Genomic DNA, 16063 nt, shown 5'->3' with positions numbered 1-16063 from the left:
AGTGAATACAAAATTCTCAAAAATTAATTTCCACCTGTATGTCAAATTATTGTATATGTTCTCCACACATGATTCATTTGTCAACTTGGGCAGTAAATACTGTATTTTTTTTCTAATTACTGTGATTATGATATATTGACTTAAGCTCCCAGATGTGCAACATAGTTCCTGATAAGCAGGTAGGTTAAGTTCACATAACACAATCATGTTTTGCTGCAGACTGAACTGTTAGCTTTTCCTAATCAGATACTCCCCCTTTAGGTATTTGGTAAACAGGAAGTTAAAGAGCAGTGAAAGATAAATGTTGATACCAAATATCAGGTTGCTCTGATTATTCCCGGGCTTGAATGTCCTATCATGATTTCCTTGATAGATGATTGCTGCTCACAAGGAAGCTATTAAACCAAGAGTTCCAAATGGTGAAGTTGAAATCATCCCTTCGTAAATTTTACGGACGCCATCACAAGTTGGTTGACCGTTATGGAATAACCGTTTCACTGATGATATCGGATATGTTCCTTATGTCGTAACTACAATACCCTTCCCTTTTTCACGAATATGACCTACTGAATTAAGACTATTTACCGGATTTGTAATAACATAAGCAACACGACGGGTGACACATGTGGAGCAGGATCTGCTTACCCTTCCGGGGCACCTGAGATCACCCCCAGTTTTTGGTGGGGTTCGAGTTGATTAGTCGTAAGTTTTCTATGTTGTGTCATCTGTACTAGTATTTGTCTGTTTGACTTTTTATTTTTGGCCATGGCGTTGTCAGTTTGTTTTCGATCTATGAGTTTGACTGTCCCTCTGGTATCTTTCGTCCCTCTCTTGCAGATCCTGAGAAAAATGTAACAAAAATTTCATACATGGTCATTAAGGATAAGAATGAATCAGACAGTTGATAAGGTATGAATGTGAAACACATGCCACTCTGTATCATGTTCATATGAAACCTTTTAACAAATTTTAGGAAGCTCTGATACATGTATTTTGTTCCCTTGAAAAATGCAACAAAAATTTCAAACATGGCCATGTGTTAGAATATCTCAATATTATTCGGTAAACAATAAGTTTACGAGTAATGAATCTGAAAACCCATCACACAGTAAAGCATGCCCACATAAAGTCAGATACCAAATTTCAGAAAGCTCTAATTTGTTGTTCCTGAGAAAGATGTGATATAAAATTTCATGAGACAGACTGACAAATAGGCAGACGGACAAGGGTAAAACAGTATATCCCACTCCTATGGAGCAGGGGTATAATAAATAAGACCTTTTTTTTCTACAGGGAAAACCACTGATGAAAAGCATCACTAACACTTAAGTTTACTTTGTTTTATTTAACATTACAGAAACTGCTTGTTGTTTTAAATTTTTTTATTGTTTATACAATTAATTTAAAAGGATATCCAGGCTGCTCATATGTATGCATGCTACTAAAACATCACAAACTTTCACACATTTACTTTCACAGACAGAACATTATATGCTGATGCTCATTCCACACTTACATTTAAACTTCATTTGCACATTTATATGAACAGAGATGTATACAACCTTCAAAACAAAAATTGCTGAGGCATGAGAATGAAATCAGATTATGACAAAAACTAGATTATCTCCACTTTTAAGAGATATGGAAATCTCTTCATTGTAACCAGAATGAAATAATTATAAATGTTCAACCTTTAAATATTGCTTCATATCAACCTGTTGGTATTGTAAACTCACAGTAATTAAAATTTTTCAATTATAAGATACATTATTAAAACAGATATCACTCACTAAAAATAGTTAGGGCATTCACTTCCTTTAAGATTCCTGCTACATTATTTCCATCAATATGTATAATCATGATTAAAAAGGTACATTATTAAAGTATGTATGTATAAACAACCGAAGACTTCACTTTTAATATAATAAACAAACAGAATATGAAAATATTCAATATGTCAACTTATTTCTCTTCAAAATAGAATAATAGTATATATAAATACAGATAGATTATATTATATAGACAAACATTTCTGGATTTCATATGTTACGGTAATAAATTTCATTGGGACATTATTAAATCTGTTTTGTTTACAATGTTAGTACAGATCAAGCTGTATTTCTATCTTATATTGAAATATTCAATTTTTGACCTTTTAGGAAAAGCACTAAACCAAAGCACTTCTGCTACCACCATTGAAGGTTATAAACAAAGCAGTGATTTGTGTAGAGGTGTTTTTTGCAGGTTTTTTGTCTGCAATTATTCTCCTGGCAAAACAAAAAATTCAATAACAAAATATGATAGGAAAAAAGTAATGTAAGAGTGTATGAGTAAATTGTATATTTGAAGAAGACATTACTAAGCTGTCTGATCTATTTGTCAGTTTGAACAATAAAATTTGTTTAAACTAATTGTATATTTTGTCCAAGAATTTATCTTAATGTGGCTTAATAATCAGTGTTGCTCTCCACCTATTGCAGTTCATTTAAAATTCTGATCAAACTGCAATTTGTTATAATTGATAGAATTTTGGTGCAGACCATTTTAATACTACTATCAGTTTTTCTTTATTTGCTATTATAGTTTTTAGATATTAGCAAAAAACTGTAGTTTGACCCCTTCATTCTATTTTTAGCTACAGTGGCCATGTTGGTTATCAACCTGGAATAAAATCACAAACTTCAAAGTAGACATCCTACAGCTGAAGTAGATGAACTTTGGTTCCAATTTATTGAGGGGTTTCAGGAGAAGATTTTTAAAGAAAATTACGGATGACAAATGGAAAGTGATGAAAATAGCTAATGTGGCCCATTAGGCCAGGTGAGATAAAATGTTAGTTCTGTTATTAATTGATATGATGATGTCTACATGTATAACAAACATTTTGGCATATTCTAGATCTTGATTAGCAAAAACATGTTTTTTCTGAACCCTTGGCTAACATTGTATAGTTTACCTGGATGAATAACACCACGTAATGTGTATATATGTAATATTCATAAATGGCCATTTTGTTGGTAGGAGTTTATGACCATAAGATCAATACATTTTACTTTGAGTTGAATGATGAGTGGTTTTTGAAAAATAATAATGGAAACATTTCCAATCATTACATCTGTCTCGTATATCATTGGGTCTTGATACATTTTGAAGATCATGCACTTTTGTCATAATCATTTAAAAAGGCTTTATAAACACTTTCCATTTTGCTACAATGAATTTTTTTTAAAGATTCCTTTATCTATCTACTTATCTGTAATATTTGATAAAATCTCCATAATAAAAAATGTATATTGATAAGTCATAAAAATATAAAAAATCTTTCTTTCCACTTATTCTATATAACAAATTCTAGGTGTAATTTATATGATTTCTGATATACCTTTTCTTTTCATGATTAATAATTCTTTAATCGTTTCTTAGTATTTATAAATGTCCTTGTTACTAAACCTAATATAGTCTGACAAGAAGTTATGAAAGGGTTAACTAGTTTTTCCAAATATGCAAATATCACTTAAATTGTGTAACTTTGCATTGGACATGGCATTTTATAAAGTTTGATTTTTTTTCTAGACTACAGAATTTATATTTTGATGGAATATACAAGGCATTAGCCTTATGCAACTACATTATATTAAACTATTTCAGTTTTTTTTTTATAATTACTTCTAAAGTCTTAAGCAGCAATATCTGTAAGTAAGAAATCCAATTGTTTAAAGCATAAGTATCTTCAGCCAAAGTTTTTAATTAAAATTTGTCTTTTTATTTAAGTACACCAAGATGCCTTAAATGAACATAAATTGTGTCAGTGACATATATATAAATATATCATAGCATAACTGCAAAATGTAAAAGGTACTAAGTTATTCACTGAAAAGAACTCAGGACTTTTCCAGATTATGTAAAAAAAAAAAAAAATCATCAACTTGGTTAAAATTCTCGACTTAGTACAACTATCAAAATAAATATTGATCTTAATAAATATAAATAAAATGCTCCGCAGGGCGCAGCTTGATACGACCGCAGAGGTCGAACCCTGAACAGTTGGGGCAAGTATGGACACAACATTCAAGCTTGATACAGCTCTGAATTTGGATTGTGATTAAATATTTGACACAGCATAGGTTTCTGACACAGAATGAATGTGGTCTAAGAACTTAAAAATTTTAAATTGGACATTCACCTATTATGGTCCAATATCCAAAATCTAAATACATGGTTAGATTCAGCATATCAAAGAATCCCAAGAATTCAATTTTTGATGAAATCAAACAAAGTTTAATTTTGGACCCTTTTGACCTCAATGTGGAAAAAAATGATAACAGGGCCCATAAATCAAAAATCTAAATACATGGTTAGATTCAGCATATCAAAGAACCCCACATATTCAATTTTTGTTGAAATCAAACAAAGTTTAATTTTGGACCCAGATTTGGACCAACTTGAAAACTGGGCCCATAATCAAAAATCTAAATACATGTTTAGATTCAGCATATCAAAGAACCCTAAAAATTCAATTTTTGTTAAAATCAAACTAAGTTTAATTTTGGACCCTTTGGACCTTAATGTAGACCAATTTGAAAACGGAACCAAAAATTAAGAATCTAAATACACGGTTAGATTCGGCATATCAAAGAACCCCAACAATTCAATTTTTGATGAAATCAAACAAAGTTAAATTTTGGACCCTTTGGACCTCAATGTGGACCAATTTAAAAACGGGGCCCAAAATACAAAAACTTAATACACGGTTAGATTCAGCATATTAAAGAACCCCAAGAATTCAAGAATAAAACCCCATTGAAATTGATCAAGAAATAAGCAATTTATACGAAGTATCTTCTTTTGCACAATACTGTGCAATTGAATATTTCTTGCTATTGCGCAATACTGCACAATTGACAATTTCTTGCTATTGCGCAATAATGTGCCATTGGATATTTCTTGCTATTGCGCAATACTGTGCAATTGAAGATTTCTTGCTATTGCGCAATACTGTGCAATTGAAGATTTCTTGCTATTGTGCAATACTGTGCAATTGAAAATTTCTTGCTATTGCACAATACTTATTATATAATAATTTACACATCCTGTTTGGTGTGTATCTCCTACCATATCATTATTATTTGCTTTTAAATATAAATCAGAAATAACCAACTTAAAATGGAAAATTTTAAAAGGAAAAAAAAAGGAAAAAAAGAAAAAAAAAAAAAAAAAAAAAAAATCCCCCCCCAAATTTTTTGAACCCCCTTATGATTCATCACCCCTAAACTCAATCCAAGCCTTCCCTTTGTGGTATGGTACCTTGCAGTACAATTTCAGAGAGATCCATACACTTGAACACAAGTTATTGTCTGGAAACTAGAAAAATGCTTATTTTTGGCCCCCAATTCCTAAACGTTTCGGGCAATTACCCCCAAACTCAATTCCAGCTTTCCCTTTGTGATATGGAACCTTGTAGTACAATTTCAGAAATATCCAAACACTTACACACAAGTTATTGTCATGAAACTAGAAAAATGCTTGTTTTTTGCCCCTTTTTTGGCCCCTAATTCCTAAAATTTTGAGGCAATTACCCCCAAAATCAATTACAGCCTTCCCTTTGTGATATGGAACCTTGTGGTACAATGTCAGAGAGATCCATACACTTACACACAAGTTATTGTCTGGAAGTTACAAATATGCTTATTTTTGGCCCCTTTTTGGACCCTAATTCCTTAACTGTTGGTACCATAACCCCCAAAAATCAATCCCAACCTTCCTTTCATGGTATTGAACCTTATGGTAAAATTTCATGGAGATCCATTCACTTAAACTAAAGTTAGAGTGCGAAAACCAATGTGTCTTCGGACGACGACGACGCCAACGTCATACCAATATACGACCAAAAAATTTTTAATTTTTGCGGTCGTATAAAAATTAGATAAAATCACATTAAAGATATGCAGTAAAACTGTTAATATTATATATTTATATGATTTGTCAGATCTAGTCTTTTTCTAAAGGTGTCTTTCTTCTAAATGCATTCTAATGTAACTTGACTATTTTGTTTATGTTTTACAAATTTAATGTTATTTTCGAAAGTGATTCAGCAATAAAAGAGAATATTTAATAAGAGCCACAATTTGGCCCCTGAATTTGCAAAAAACAGGAATTTTTTCTATCCTTTCAAAATCATGCATACACATTAGAATTAGACATCTTGAAGCAAAATTAATTTTGGGTAAGGTCTTAATAGCTCATGTCAAAACATCAAGATAAAAAAAAGAGGCTCCCAAGGACCTGTATTGCTCACCTGGTAAAAATATGTCATTTTGATATTCATTTTTACCTTTACTGCAATCAGTTGTTTTTCTTATTTGTAAATCTTATTTACTGATATTTTTGCACATATTGTATTGGTGATCTATCTATTAAAGTTTTGAAGATAATTGGAAAAAAATAACAAAAAATGGTTATTTAAGGAAAATACATTCTTTATACAAACTATCAATTTGGCCACATTGACTTTTTTATAGATTTTATTTAGCTTTTTCAAGTTTCTCTCGATTTTCTTTTAATATTTGGACAAAAATGCAAAAAATGGGTAAAAATCATCATTCAGTAGAAATAACTCCTATAAGGAGTCAATTAACAATTTCAGCCATGTTGATCTACTTGTAGATCTTATTGTGTTGAACTTTTTGTTATTCATAGTTTCTCTCTATCTACTGTGGGTAAAAACTGTCTTTCAAGGTCAATAACTCCTATAAGGCATCAATTGGTGATTTCTCCTATGCTGACTTTTTGTAGATCTTATCGTTCAGGTAATTTTTATTGTTTAAAATTTATTTCTATTAAAGTTTCAAGATAATAACCAAAAACATCAAAATTTGCCAAAAATACTCATTTCAGGGGCAATTACTCCAAATTCAATTATCCTATTTTTTCTGAAACTAAAACACAGGAGATAGACATTGATTATACTCTAACAATTTTGCTCTTGCTGTTTTAGTTTTTAAGCTATATACCAAAAACTGTGAAATAAAAAAAAATGACATTTCAAGGGCAATAACTGCAAAATTGGTTATTGGATTTTTCTGAAAATTTGAATGAAGATAAGACTATGACGTGCTGTTCATTTTTATCCAGTAAGTTTAGTTCTAACTGCTTTAGTTTTTGAGATGTGAGCCAAAAATTGTATTTTACCACATGTTATATTTTTAGAAACAGCGGCCATGTTTATTGATAGATGAAATCCCCAGATACAACTTTTAAACTAGATACTATAAGCAACATTCAAGCAAAGTTTGGTAATATTTTAATAGATTTTTTAAATAAATGGGGAATGTGTCCCATGGACACAGATGATGCCCTCGCTTGCATATAACGTTATAAAGGGACATAACTCAAGAACGGTAAAAGTGACACTACCCAAATTTGTACTTGATCTGAGTTTTGTGGTAATAAGCATTGTGTATAAGTTTCATAAAAATTTGGTTAAGGCAAACTCAAGAGAATGAAAACGAAAAATTCAGCAATTTTTCTATTTGTAAAGGGCATAACTCTAGAACAGTAAAAGTGACGACACCAAAATTCAAACCTGATCTGTGTTATGTGGTAATAAGCATTGTGTATAAGTTTCATAACATTTGGTTGAGGCAAACTTAAGTAAGAGAACGGAAACTAAAACTTCAGCAAATTTTCCATTTGTAAAGGGGCATTACTCTAGAATGATAAAAGTGACGCCATCCAAATTCAAACTTGATCGAAATTATGTGGTAATAAGCATTGTGTATAAGTTTCATAACTTTTGGTTAAGGCAAACTAAAGTTAGAGAAGGAAAACGAAAAATTCAGCAATTTTTCCTTTGTAAAGGGGCAATACTCTAGAACTGTAAAAGAAACGCCACCAAAATTCAATCTGGATCTGTGTTTTGTGGTAATAAGCATTGAGTATAAGACTTATAACATTTCGTTGAGGCAAACTAAAGTTAGAGAACTGAAACCAATTTTGGGACGGACGGACGTACAGATCGACAAGGGTAAAACTTAATGTCCCCTCTGCTATGGCGGGGGCATAAAAAAGTTTAGGACAAAAGATGCAGACTATGTTGGCGAACACCTAGTGATGGCAAAAGCTTACATGGCCTATAGGTCAGGTGAGCTAAAAATGAGGACCATTTTGCAGTTTTTGCTTTGTTGCATCAAATGGAAGAAATTTGAAGCCTAAAACAAACATGCAAGACACAATTTGATATACATAATGATATTTGACCAATCTAATCAAAAGCTGATCTCATATGACTCCTGTTTTCTTATATTTTGCATGAAGACTTATCAGATAACGGGAGCGATGCAATATAGGTTTTTAATTAGATTGATATCTAGCAAACTAATGTCTTGTGAACATTTGAATGATATTTTTTGATAGATTTATAATCCTCTTTTAATTTTTGAATTCAAAGGGCCTTGAAAGTGGCCTTATCATACCTTCTCCTTTGTGGTTAATATCCGATATCTTATTACTGATACTCATTGATATATATATATGACTCAACTAGCCTTTTTATCTAACTTTGGACTACATAGCTGTACTCAGCATGTATGATTGTGTATGCTTTGGTCCCATTTAAACTGATATTCTTTATAACCATTTGAACTTTCACAGAACTATAATTTCTAAAGAAACAAGAGATCCAAGTGACTTGTTATACAGTATTAGTAAGCTCCAAGTGAAATTTCAGTAAAAGTAAAACAAAACATATCCATGGTTTCTTATCCCCAACTCAAACATAGCGTGTTAATATAAACATGAGTGCAGACTCTTTGTCAATAACCGGTAACCTTAAACAATGCATATGATAATAATCTAAATATCTAATAACAAATGCAACATGCACATTATTGTAAAATATTACAGAAATTGTTGTTTTGCTGGTTAAAATTTCAAAACTAAATTGCACATAACACGTTCAGAGTTGAATGATTAATTTTACAAAGAGTTTTATGAAACAAGCTAAGTTCTTCTCCACAAATGAACAAATGAAATCTCAACTTATGAGCAATTAATGATAATAAATAAATGAATAACTATACAACCTTTCAATAGATAATTGCACAATTTTGCACTGACCCCTGACAAATCATATAATACTATAGGACTATATAATTTAATCATACATCAACCCTGAAAATCAAAATGTATTATTATTCCTTTATTCATCCCAAGATATTAAGTTTAAACTAATTAGATACAAAATAGCCAATTCTTAGACTTAATCCGTTGAAAGTATAGTTTCTACCTTTAGATTTTTTTGTAATGAATTTCTAGGCATGTCCAGTAAGTCATTTCACAAAGAAAGTGATATATTTAAACATAAAATCCTGAATGAACATTTATACATTAATGTTTTGTAGAAAAATGTTGCATTTATCACAAAATCCCTACTAGGTGTTGCTCTCGAATAAAGCATCTGTAATCACACCCTTAATTTAATGAAGAAAGATTTCCTTGTATATATCAGTATACAAGATGACTTTTATAAGAATATTCCTTGACATTTAGTTCATTTGTTATTCCCTTTCCTTAAGAACTATTTTCAATAAAGTTACAGAAATTATCTTATATTTCATCCAATATTATGTTTATAAAGCTAACTAGCTTGTATACATTTTTTACCAATTATTTGTTTAAACAAAAAATTTAACCACAGACTAACCTAAATGTTGACCCTCCAACAATAGAATATATGATTGCTATGTCTCGCTTCCAAGACAAAAATGAGATTTCTTAAAGAAAGAATTTTTACATTGACAGTCTCAGGGTTAATGTATAATTAAATGACAAATTCCCCATCACAGCACTTTATGATTGTTTATAATTGAGTAAGCCTAACAAACACTATAACAAATCAAATAACACTGGCAGGTAATTTTTCAAAAACATCATTTTTTCCTGCTTGAACACTAGTTCGTCTCCGTGGCAGTGTTGGATTTTCAGGACATCCATTTGTTGTTAATAGTTCAACACATTCTGATGATCCAGAACTCTTGGCATACCATAATGCATTTCTACCTTCATGATCAACAACTTTCACATTGGCACTATACTGTAAAGACAATCATCATACTCATTAGAATAACAGTTACATTTAATTTCATAGCAGTGGTAATACTACAAAGCTTGGACTTATTATCACAGTTTTGCAATAAAGTAATAGTAGATATCCCACAATATTCTCCAATGTATGGTTTCATTTGTCATTTGTTTTTCTTTTTTCTTTTTTTTTGGGGGGGGGGGATGAGGGTATACATAATAAATAAATGTTCCATCTTTTTTCTAGAACTCTTCTCCAGCAAATTAACTTATCAAACAATATATTATTTTCTGTCATAAGATATTTTGTGTATTAAAGGGGCACTAGCTGTCAAATTCATGTTCACCAATTTGACTAAAATTCTCATATTTGATTTATAATAAAGTAAAACATTTATCCAAATTATAAAAAGTCTAACTTAAACAATTTACAGGGTATGGGCTCGATAATATGAAGCTTCGTTTCGTGTGTATTTTAGTCTAGATGCCATCTAATTAACTATCAAGTTGACCTCCGAAGACCTTCAATGGTCATATAAGCGATATAAACATAAATATAGATGTAAATAGAAAGCCAACTCGTGCAATTGGATTTTTCTTGGTCTGTTTAATTTCATATTATAGATTAAAAATATATGTTAATCATCGTTTTTACCTGTATAAGAATGATTTTTTGTGGATCGAATCAGTCAATCAAATGATTTACCTTTGTTTCACTTTCAATGTTGACATTATTTTCCTTTAAATAACTTAACACGCACAATTCATGCGTTATCCAGCTCTAGCTAAGGGGTTAAATTGAAGTTCACATGAATACGGATTCAATGAGGTCGAATTATTCACTTGCAAGTGAATAATTTATCATCAATGTTTCTTAGCTTATTTTGACAAGATTGAACCAGACTAGCTGCTAAAAGTGAATTACTATTTCACAATTTCACTTTCATTAATGATTGAACAAAACAAATCATATTTTAGATTTTTTATGTATCTCGTAGCTAGTGCCCCTTTAAATAATAACTAGATGAGTTGGTACAAGAGGAATGCATACACCTGCAGCCAAATTAAGAAAAGTCTGTCCACTGGAACAAAATGCAAACTCGAGAAGTCAACATTATACACTGTTGTATCAAACCCAGCTATAGATCAGCAGACATTACAAAAAAAGTCTTGACAAGTACAATTTTCATGTTTTTCGAAGTAGCTGTAATTTTGTTAACATTTTGTCAACAAGAAAAGAAACACATATTTGATTTGAAAATCATTATTATACCTTAATGTCACAGGCACTTGTCTCAGAATTTATTTTTTTTCTTCTATATACCTTAATATAACACAAGGTACTTAACTCGCATTTTTTAAAAATGTCACCCGGTTGCGAAATTCCGTTATAATTTCGATTTCACGATTGTCAACCCCACTAAAACTTGTTATGCCGTAAATCTAAATTGATTAATCTACACAAAAGATTCTGTGAAAAAAATCTAACAAGTGTTATTTGAGGTATGTCTAATGGGTTACAAGTTTCTTTTTTTAGACTCAAATTTTCCCATTCCATCAATGTCAGTCAGACTCTTTCTGGACTTTACATATAAAATGAGATAACTCCAAGAAACATTTATTTTTAGCAATAGACCTTCCCATAAAATTTGACCAATCAGAAACCGAGATATATAAAGAGAGTGGAAAAATACCTTTTACTGTGAGTCTTTTATTTCCAATCCAGTGTAGGTAGACGAAATAATTATGATTGATATACTTGGGTAGGCCTGCTACGAATGATTCTGACAACAAAGGTAGGCTTTGTGTAGATAAATCAATTTAGATTTACTGCATAACAAGTTTGAGTGGAATTGACAACTGAGAAATCAAAATATATCGGAATTTCGCGACCAGGTGACATTTTTCAAAAATGTGAGTTAAGTACCTTGTGTTGTATTAAGGTATATATAAAAAAAATTCTGAGACAAGTGCCTGTGAATAATGTACCAAAAAATCATCACCAGATCTGCAAGCACTACTAAAAAGTCTGTGCAAGTACAATTTTCATGAAATTTTATCCAATTAAAAGGGCTGTAATTATGGGAAAAGTAGAGACAACTTCAACAAAAGGCAAACTCAATCTGTGATCATTATGCACTGATTTACAGAAAATCAAGATCATTATCTGCAGGTGAAATGAAACAACGAAAAGTTTGCACATATATATTCTGTCCAAGGGCAATAATTAAAAAAAAAAAATTTCTTTTTAACTTTTAAATAATTGTCTTTTAAGAAATTTTTGCATTTGATCACTTAAAATATTAATTTCCATACACTTCTATTTCCAAGGGGAATAACTGTGTAAAATAGTTGGTCGAAACTATTTTAAGACTAATACCTTACTGAAATAAGCCTTTGATACAAACTTTATAAAAAAATCAACAAAAAATGAAGGTGTGAAAGTACTAAGAATATAATGTTCAATAAAAATTACATTTCAAAGAGACAATTACTGCTGTAAAAATAAAATATTAGCAATGATTTTCAAATTTTTTTATTATAACAGTACGTGTACAAAGAAAAAAAAATTTCAATTTATTGTACTAACCCACAAAAGTAATTGTACAAACACCACATTTCCTAAGGCTGCAGCAATGTGTAGTGCTGTCCTTCCATCATCTTTACTATATGGAGAGTTGATATCATCTGAATGACTATGTCCTAATACCAGTATTATGTTTCGTATATCTTCACGTACTAACGCATCTATTAATTGCTGTAATTATAAAGCAAGATATCTTGTAGTTCCTGAGAAAAATGAGATGAAAATATGTAAAGACATAGGTAAAGTAGTATACTCCTTCATCCAGACTGGGAGTATACAAATACATCACAAACTCATATACTGTGGATTCATTATTATTCGTGGGATACCAATTTTCCTGGATTTTGTGGGAATAGGTAAACCACACATTTGAATACTCCACAAAATACACATTTTCTAAAGAATAGTATACAGACTTTTGCAAATCCATAAAATTAAATATCCATGAAAAAACTAAGTTTTCCTCAATCCACGAAAATAAATTAATCAACAATATGTTATGTAAATTCTTATCACATAGAAATATATAATATCTATCAGTTTATTATCTGTGGAGAAAACTATTGTTTTTGTCCATGTTCACGAAAAATATTTATTGTAATGGCAATACATCATACTGGTCCTTGGAGCCAGGTAAGATAAACTATAATTACCTGATTTAAAGGAATATCTACATAAGGAGCTGGTGGCAGAAATTCTTTAGATTCGTATTTACATCTTATCCATCTTTCTTTTTCTTCTCTGAAAGACAAAAATGAAGTCATTTATACTGTTTACAAGTGTATAACAATGTTGACACAAAATCATTTCGCACTGCACATATGATGCTCTGTGCACACTCTGAGTCTTGTCTGCTAAATAAATTAAAATTGATTAAAAAGAAAATATTACTACATGTATCAGGAAAACTGAACATTGACAAAACAACTTTAATAAAATGCTCCGCTGGGCACAGCTTGATATGACCGCAGGTCGAACCCTGAACAGTTGGGGCAAGTATGGACACAACATTCAAGCTTGATACAGCACTGAATTTGGATTGTGATTAATATTTGACACAGCATAGGTTTCTGACACAGAATGAATGTGGTCTAAGAACTTAAAAATTTTTAATTTTCCTATTCAAACCATATCATTATTATTTGCTTTTATATAAAAAAAAGTTATTGTCTGGAAACTAGAAATATGCTTATTTTTGGCCTCTTTTTGGTCCCTTATTCCTAAACTTTATGGGCAATTACCCCCAAACTCAATTCCAGCTTTCCCTTTGTGATATGGAACCTTGTAGTACAATTTCAGAAAGATCCATACACTTACACACAAGTAATTGTCATGAAACTAGAAAAATGCTTGTTTTTTTACCCCTTTTTTGGCCCCTAATTCCTAAAATTTTGAGGCAATTACCCCCAAAATCAATCCCAGCATTCCCTATGTGATATGGAACCTTGTGGTACAATGTCAGAGAGATCCATACACTAACACACAAGTTATGTCTGGAAGTTACAAAAATGCTTATTTTTGGACCCTTTTTGGCCCCTTATTCCTTAACTGTTGGTACCATAACCCCCAAAATCAATCCCAACCTTCCTTTTGTGGTATTGAACCTTGTGGTAAAATTTCATAGAGATCCATTCACTTTAACTAAAGTTAGAGTGCGAAAACCAATGTGTCTTCGGAAGACGACGCCGGACGACGACGATGACGCCAACGTCATACCAATATACGACCACAAAAATTTTTTGCGGTCGTATAAAAACAAGATTGCTACGACCAATATTATAGAGTTTACATTAAAAAGTATATTTCGAGTTTTCACATTCGTAGCTGTTAACAAATAGTGAGAACATGATGTCTTTCTAGTCAATGTCCAAAAGATATAATATTGTTATTTACATACAGTGGCAAACAATCCAAGCGGAGTTTCACAAGGTGTCATTGTTACAATACTCCAAAAAATGGTCAAAGTCCCATCACTCTGGTAAAAATGGCATTTTCAATATGGCGGACGATATGGTCAACTTAAAATTATGGTATAGCATGGTGATGAGAATGGGACAACAAATAATCCTACCAAGTATACAAGCTTTCTGCCAAACAGTCTCTGAGAACAGGTGTGTTTCGGACATACATACATAAAGATAGATGGATGGACACCATAACTGTATCCACCTTGGCACAATCACAGCAGTGGACAATAGGCTATGGTCAGGTCACCTGCTAGACAGACATTTTCACCTTACAATAATTATTTAGACCAAATATAGTTGGCTTTAACTCAAATTTAATGTTAACTGATCTAAGAGTAAAAACTTCATATTTATTGAAGAACCAAAAAAAATGAAGTAAAGGTTGGGGACTCCAGTCAGATTGACATGTACAGCTTACAATTATTCTAAAGACCTAACATAGTTGATTAATAAAATGCTTCGCTGAGCGCAGCTGGATACGACCGCAAAGGTCCAACCCTGAAAATTGGGGCAAAAATGGACACAATATTCGCGCTTGATAAAGGTCTCAATTTGGATTGTAATTTAATATTTGACACATAATAGGTTTCAGACACCGAATAACTGTAGTCAGAGAACTTAGAATTGGTTATATGATTTGAATTTATATTCAATTTTTTGCTTTTGTGAAATACACTATGCTGTTGCGTATTGACCCCCCCCCCCCTTTTTTTTTGGCAAAAAGAGATAATAATTGAAGAAATTGCCCCCACAATTTTGTTTTTACTCCCTTCTTAATTTTTTTTTCACCCCCCCCCCCCCCCACCCTTTTCCAAAAAAAAAATCTTTCCCTCAAGATATGGTCATAATCTCAATTCAAATTTCCAATGGAGTTTGCAACCATAATTACCAATTTAAATACATCATAAAAGTCTTAAAATAGAAAACCACCCCCCCCCCCCACACAAATTTTTTTGAACCCCCTTATGATTCATCACCCCCAAACTCAATCCCAGCCTTCCCTTTGTGGTATGGTACCTTGCAGTACAATTTCAGAGAGATCCATACACTTAAACACAAGTTATTGTCTGGAACCTAGAAAAATGCTTGTTTTTTGGCCCCTTTTTGGCCCCAAATTCCTAAACGTTTAGGACAATTACCCCTAAACTCAAACCCAGATTTCCCTTTGTGATATGGAACCTTGTAGTACAATTTCATAAAGATCCATACACTAACACACAATTATTGTCTGGAAGTTACAAAAATGCTTATTTTTGGCCCCTAATTCCTTAACTGTTGGTACCACAACCCACAAAATCAATCCCAACCTTCCTTTTGTGGTATTGAACCTTATGATAAAATTTCATAGAGATCCATTCACTTAAACAAAAGTTTTTGTGCGAAAACCAATGTGTCTTCCAAATGACAACGACGCCGACGACAACGTCATACC

General features: G+C 31.6%; 1 protein-coding gene across 10 annotated transcripts in view; it reads right to left on the bottom strand.

Annotated features, from left to right (window-relative positions):
• Nucleotides 1-1325: 1325 nt before the first annotated feature.
• LOC127729701 (arf-GAP with GTPase, ANK repeat and PH domain-containing protein 1-like) overlaps nucleotides 1326-16063 on the bottom strand; it is a 121619-nt gene continuing 106881 nt past the window's right edge. For all 10 annotated transcript variants that reach the window (XM_052237547.1, XM_052237551.1, XM_052237549.1 and 7 more), the window contains 3 exons: nucleotides 13318-13405; nucleotides 12668-12835; nucleotides 1326-10090 (listed from right to left, as the gene is read on the bottom strand). In XM_052237547.1, the coding sequence (XP_052093507.1) occupies nucleotides 9893-10090; nucleotides 12668-12835; nucleotides 13318-13405 (454 nt within the window). In that variant the 3' untranslated portion in view covers nucleotides 1326-9892. The remainder of the gene's footprint in view (nucleotides 10091-12667; nucleotides 12836-13317; nucleotides 13406-16063) is intronic.

Source organism: Mytilus californianus, unplaced genomic scaffold, assembly GCF_021869535.1.
Source record: "Mytilus californianus isolate M0D057914Y unplaced genomic scaffold, xbMytCali1.0.p SCAF_2, whole genome shotgun sequence".
Taxonomy (NCBI): domain Eukaryota; kingdom Metazoa; phylum Mollusca; class Bivalvia; order Mytilida; family Mytilidae; genus Mytilus; species Mytilus californianus.
The sequence above is the reverse complement of the archived record's forward strand: the minus strand, read 5'-3'. Positions and strand labels throughout refer to the sequence as shown.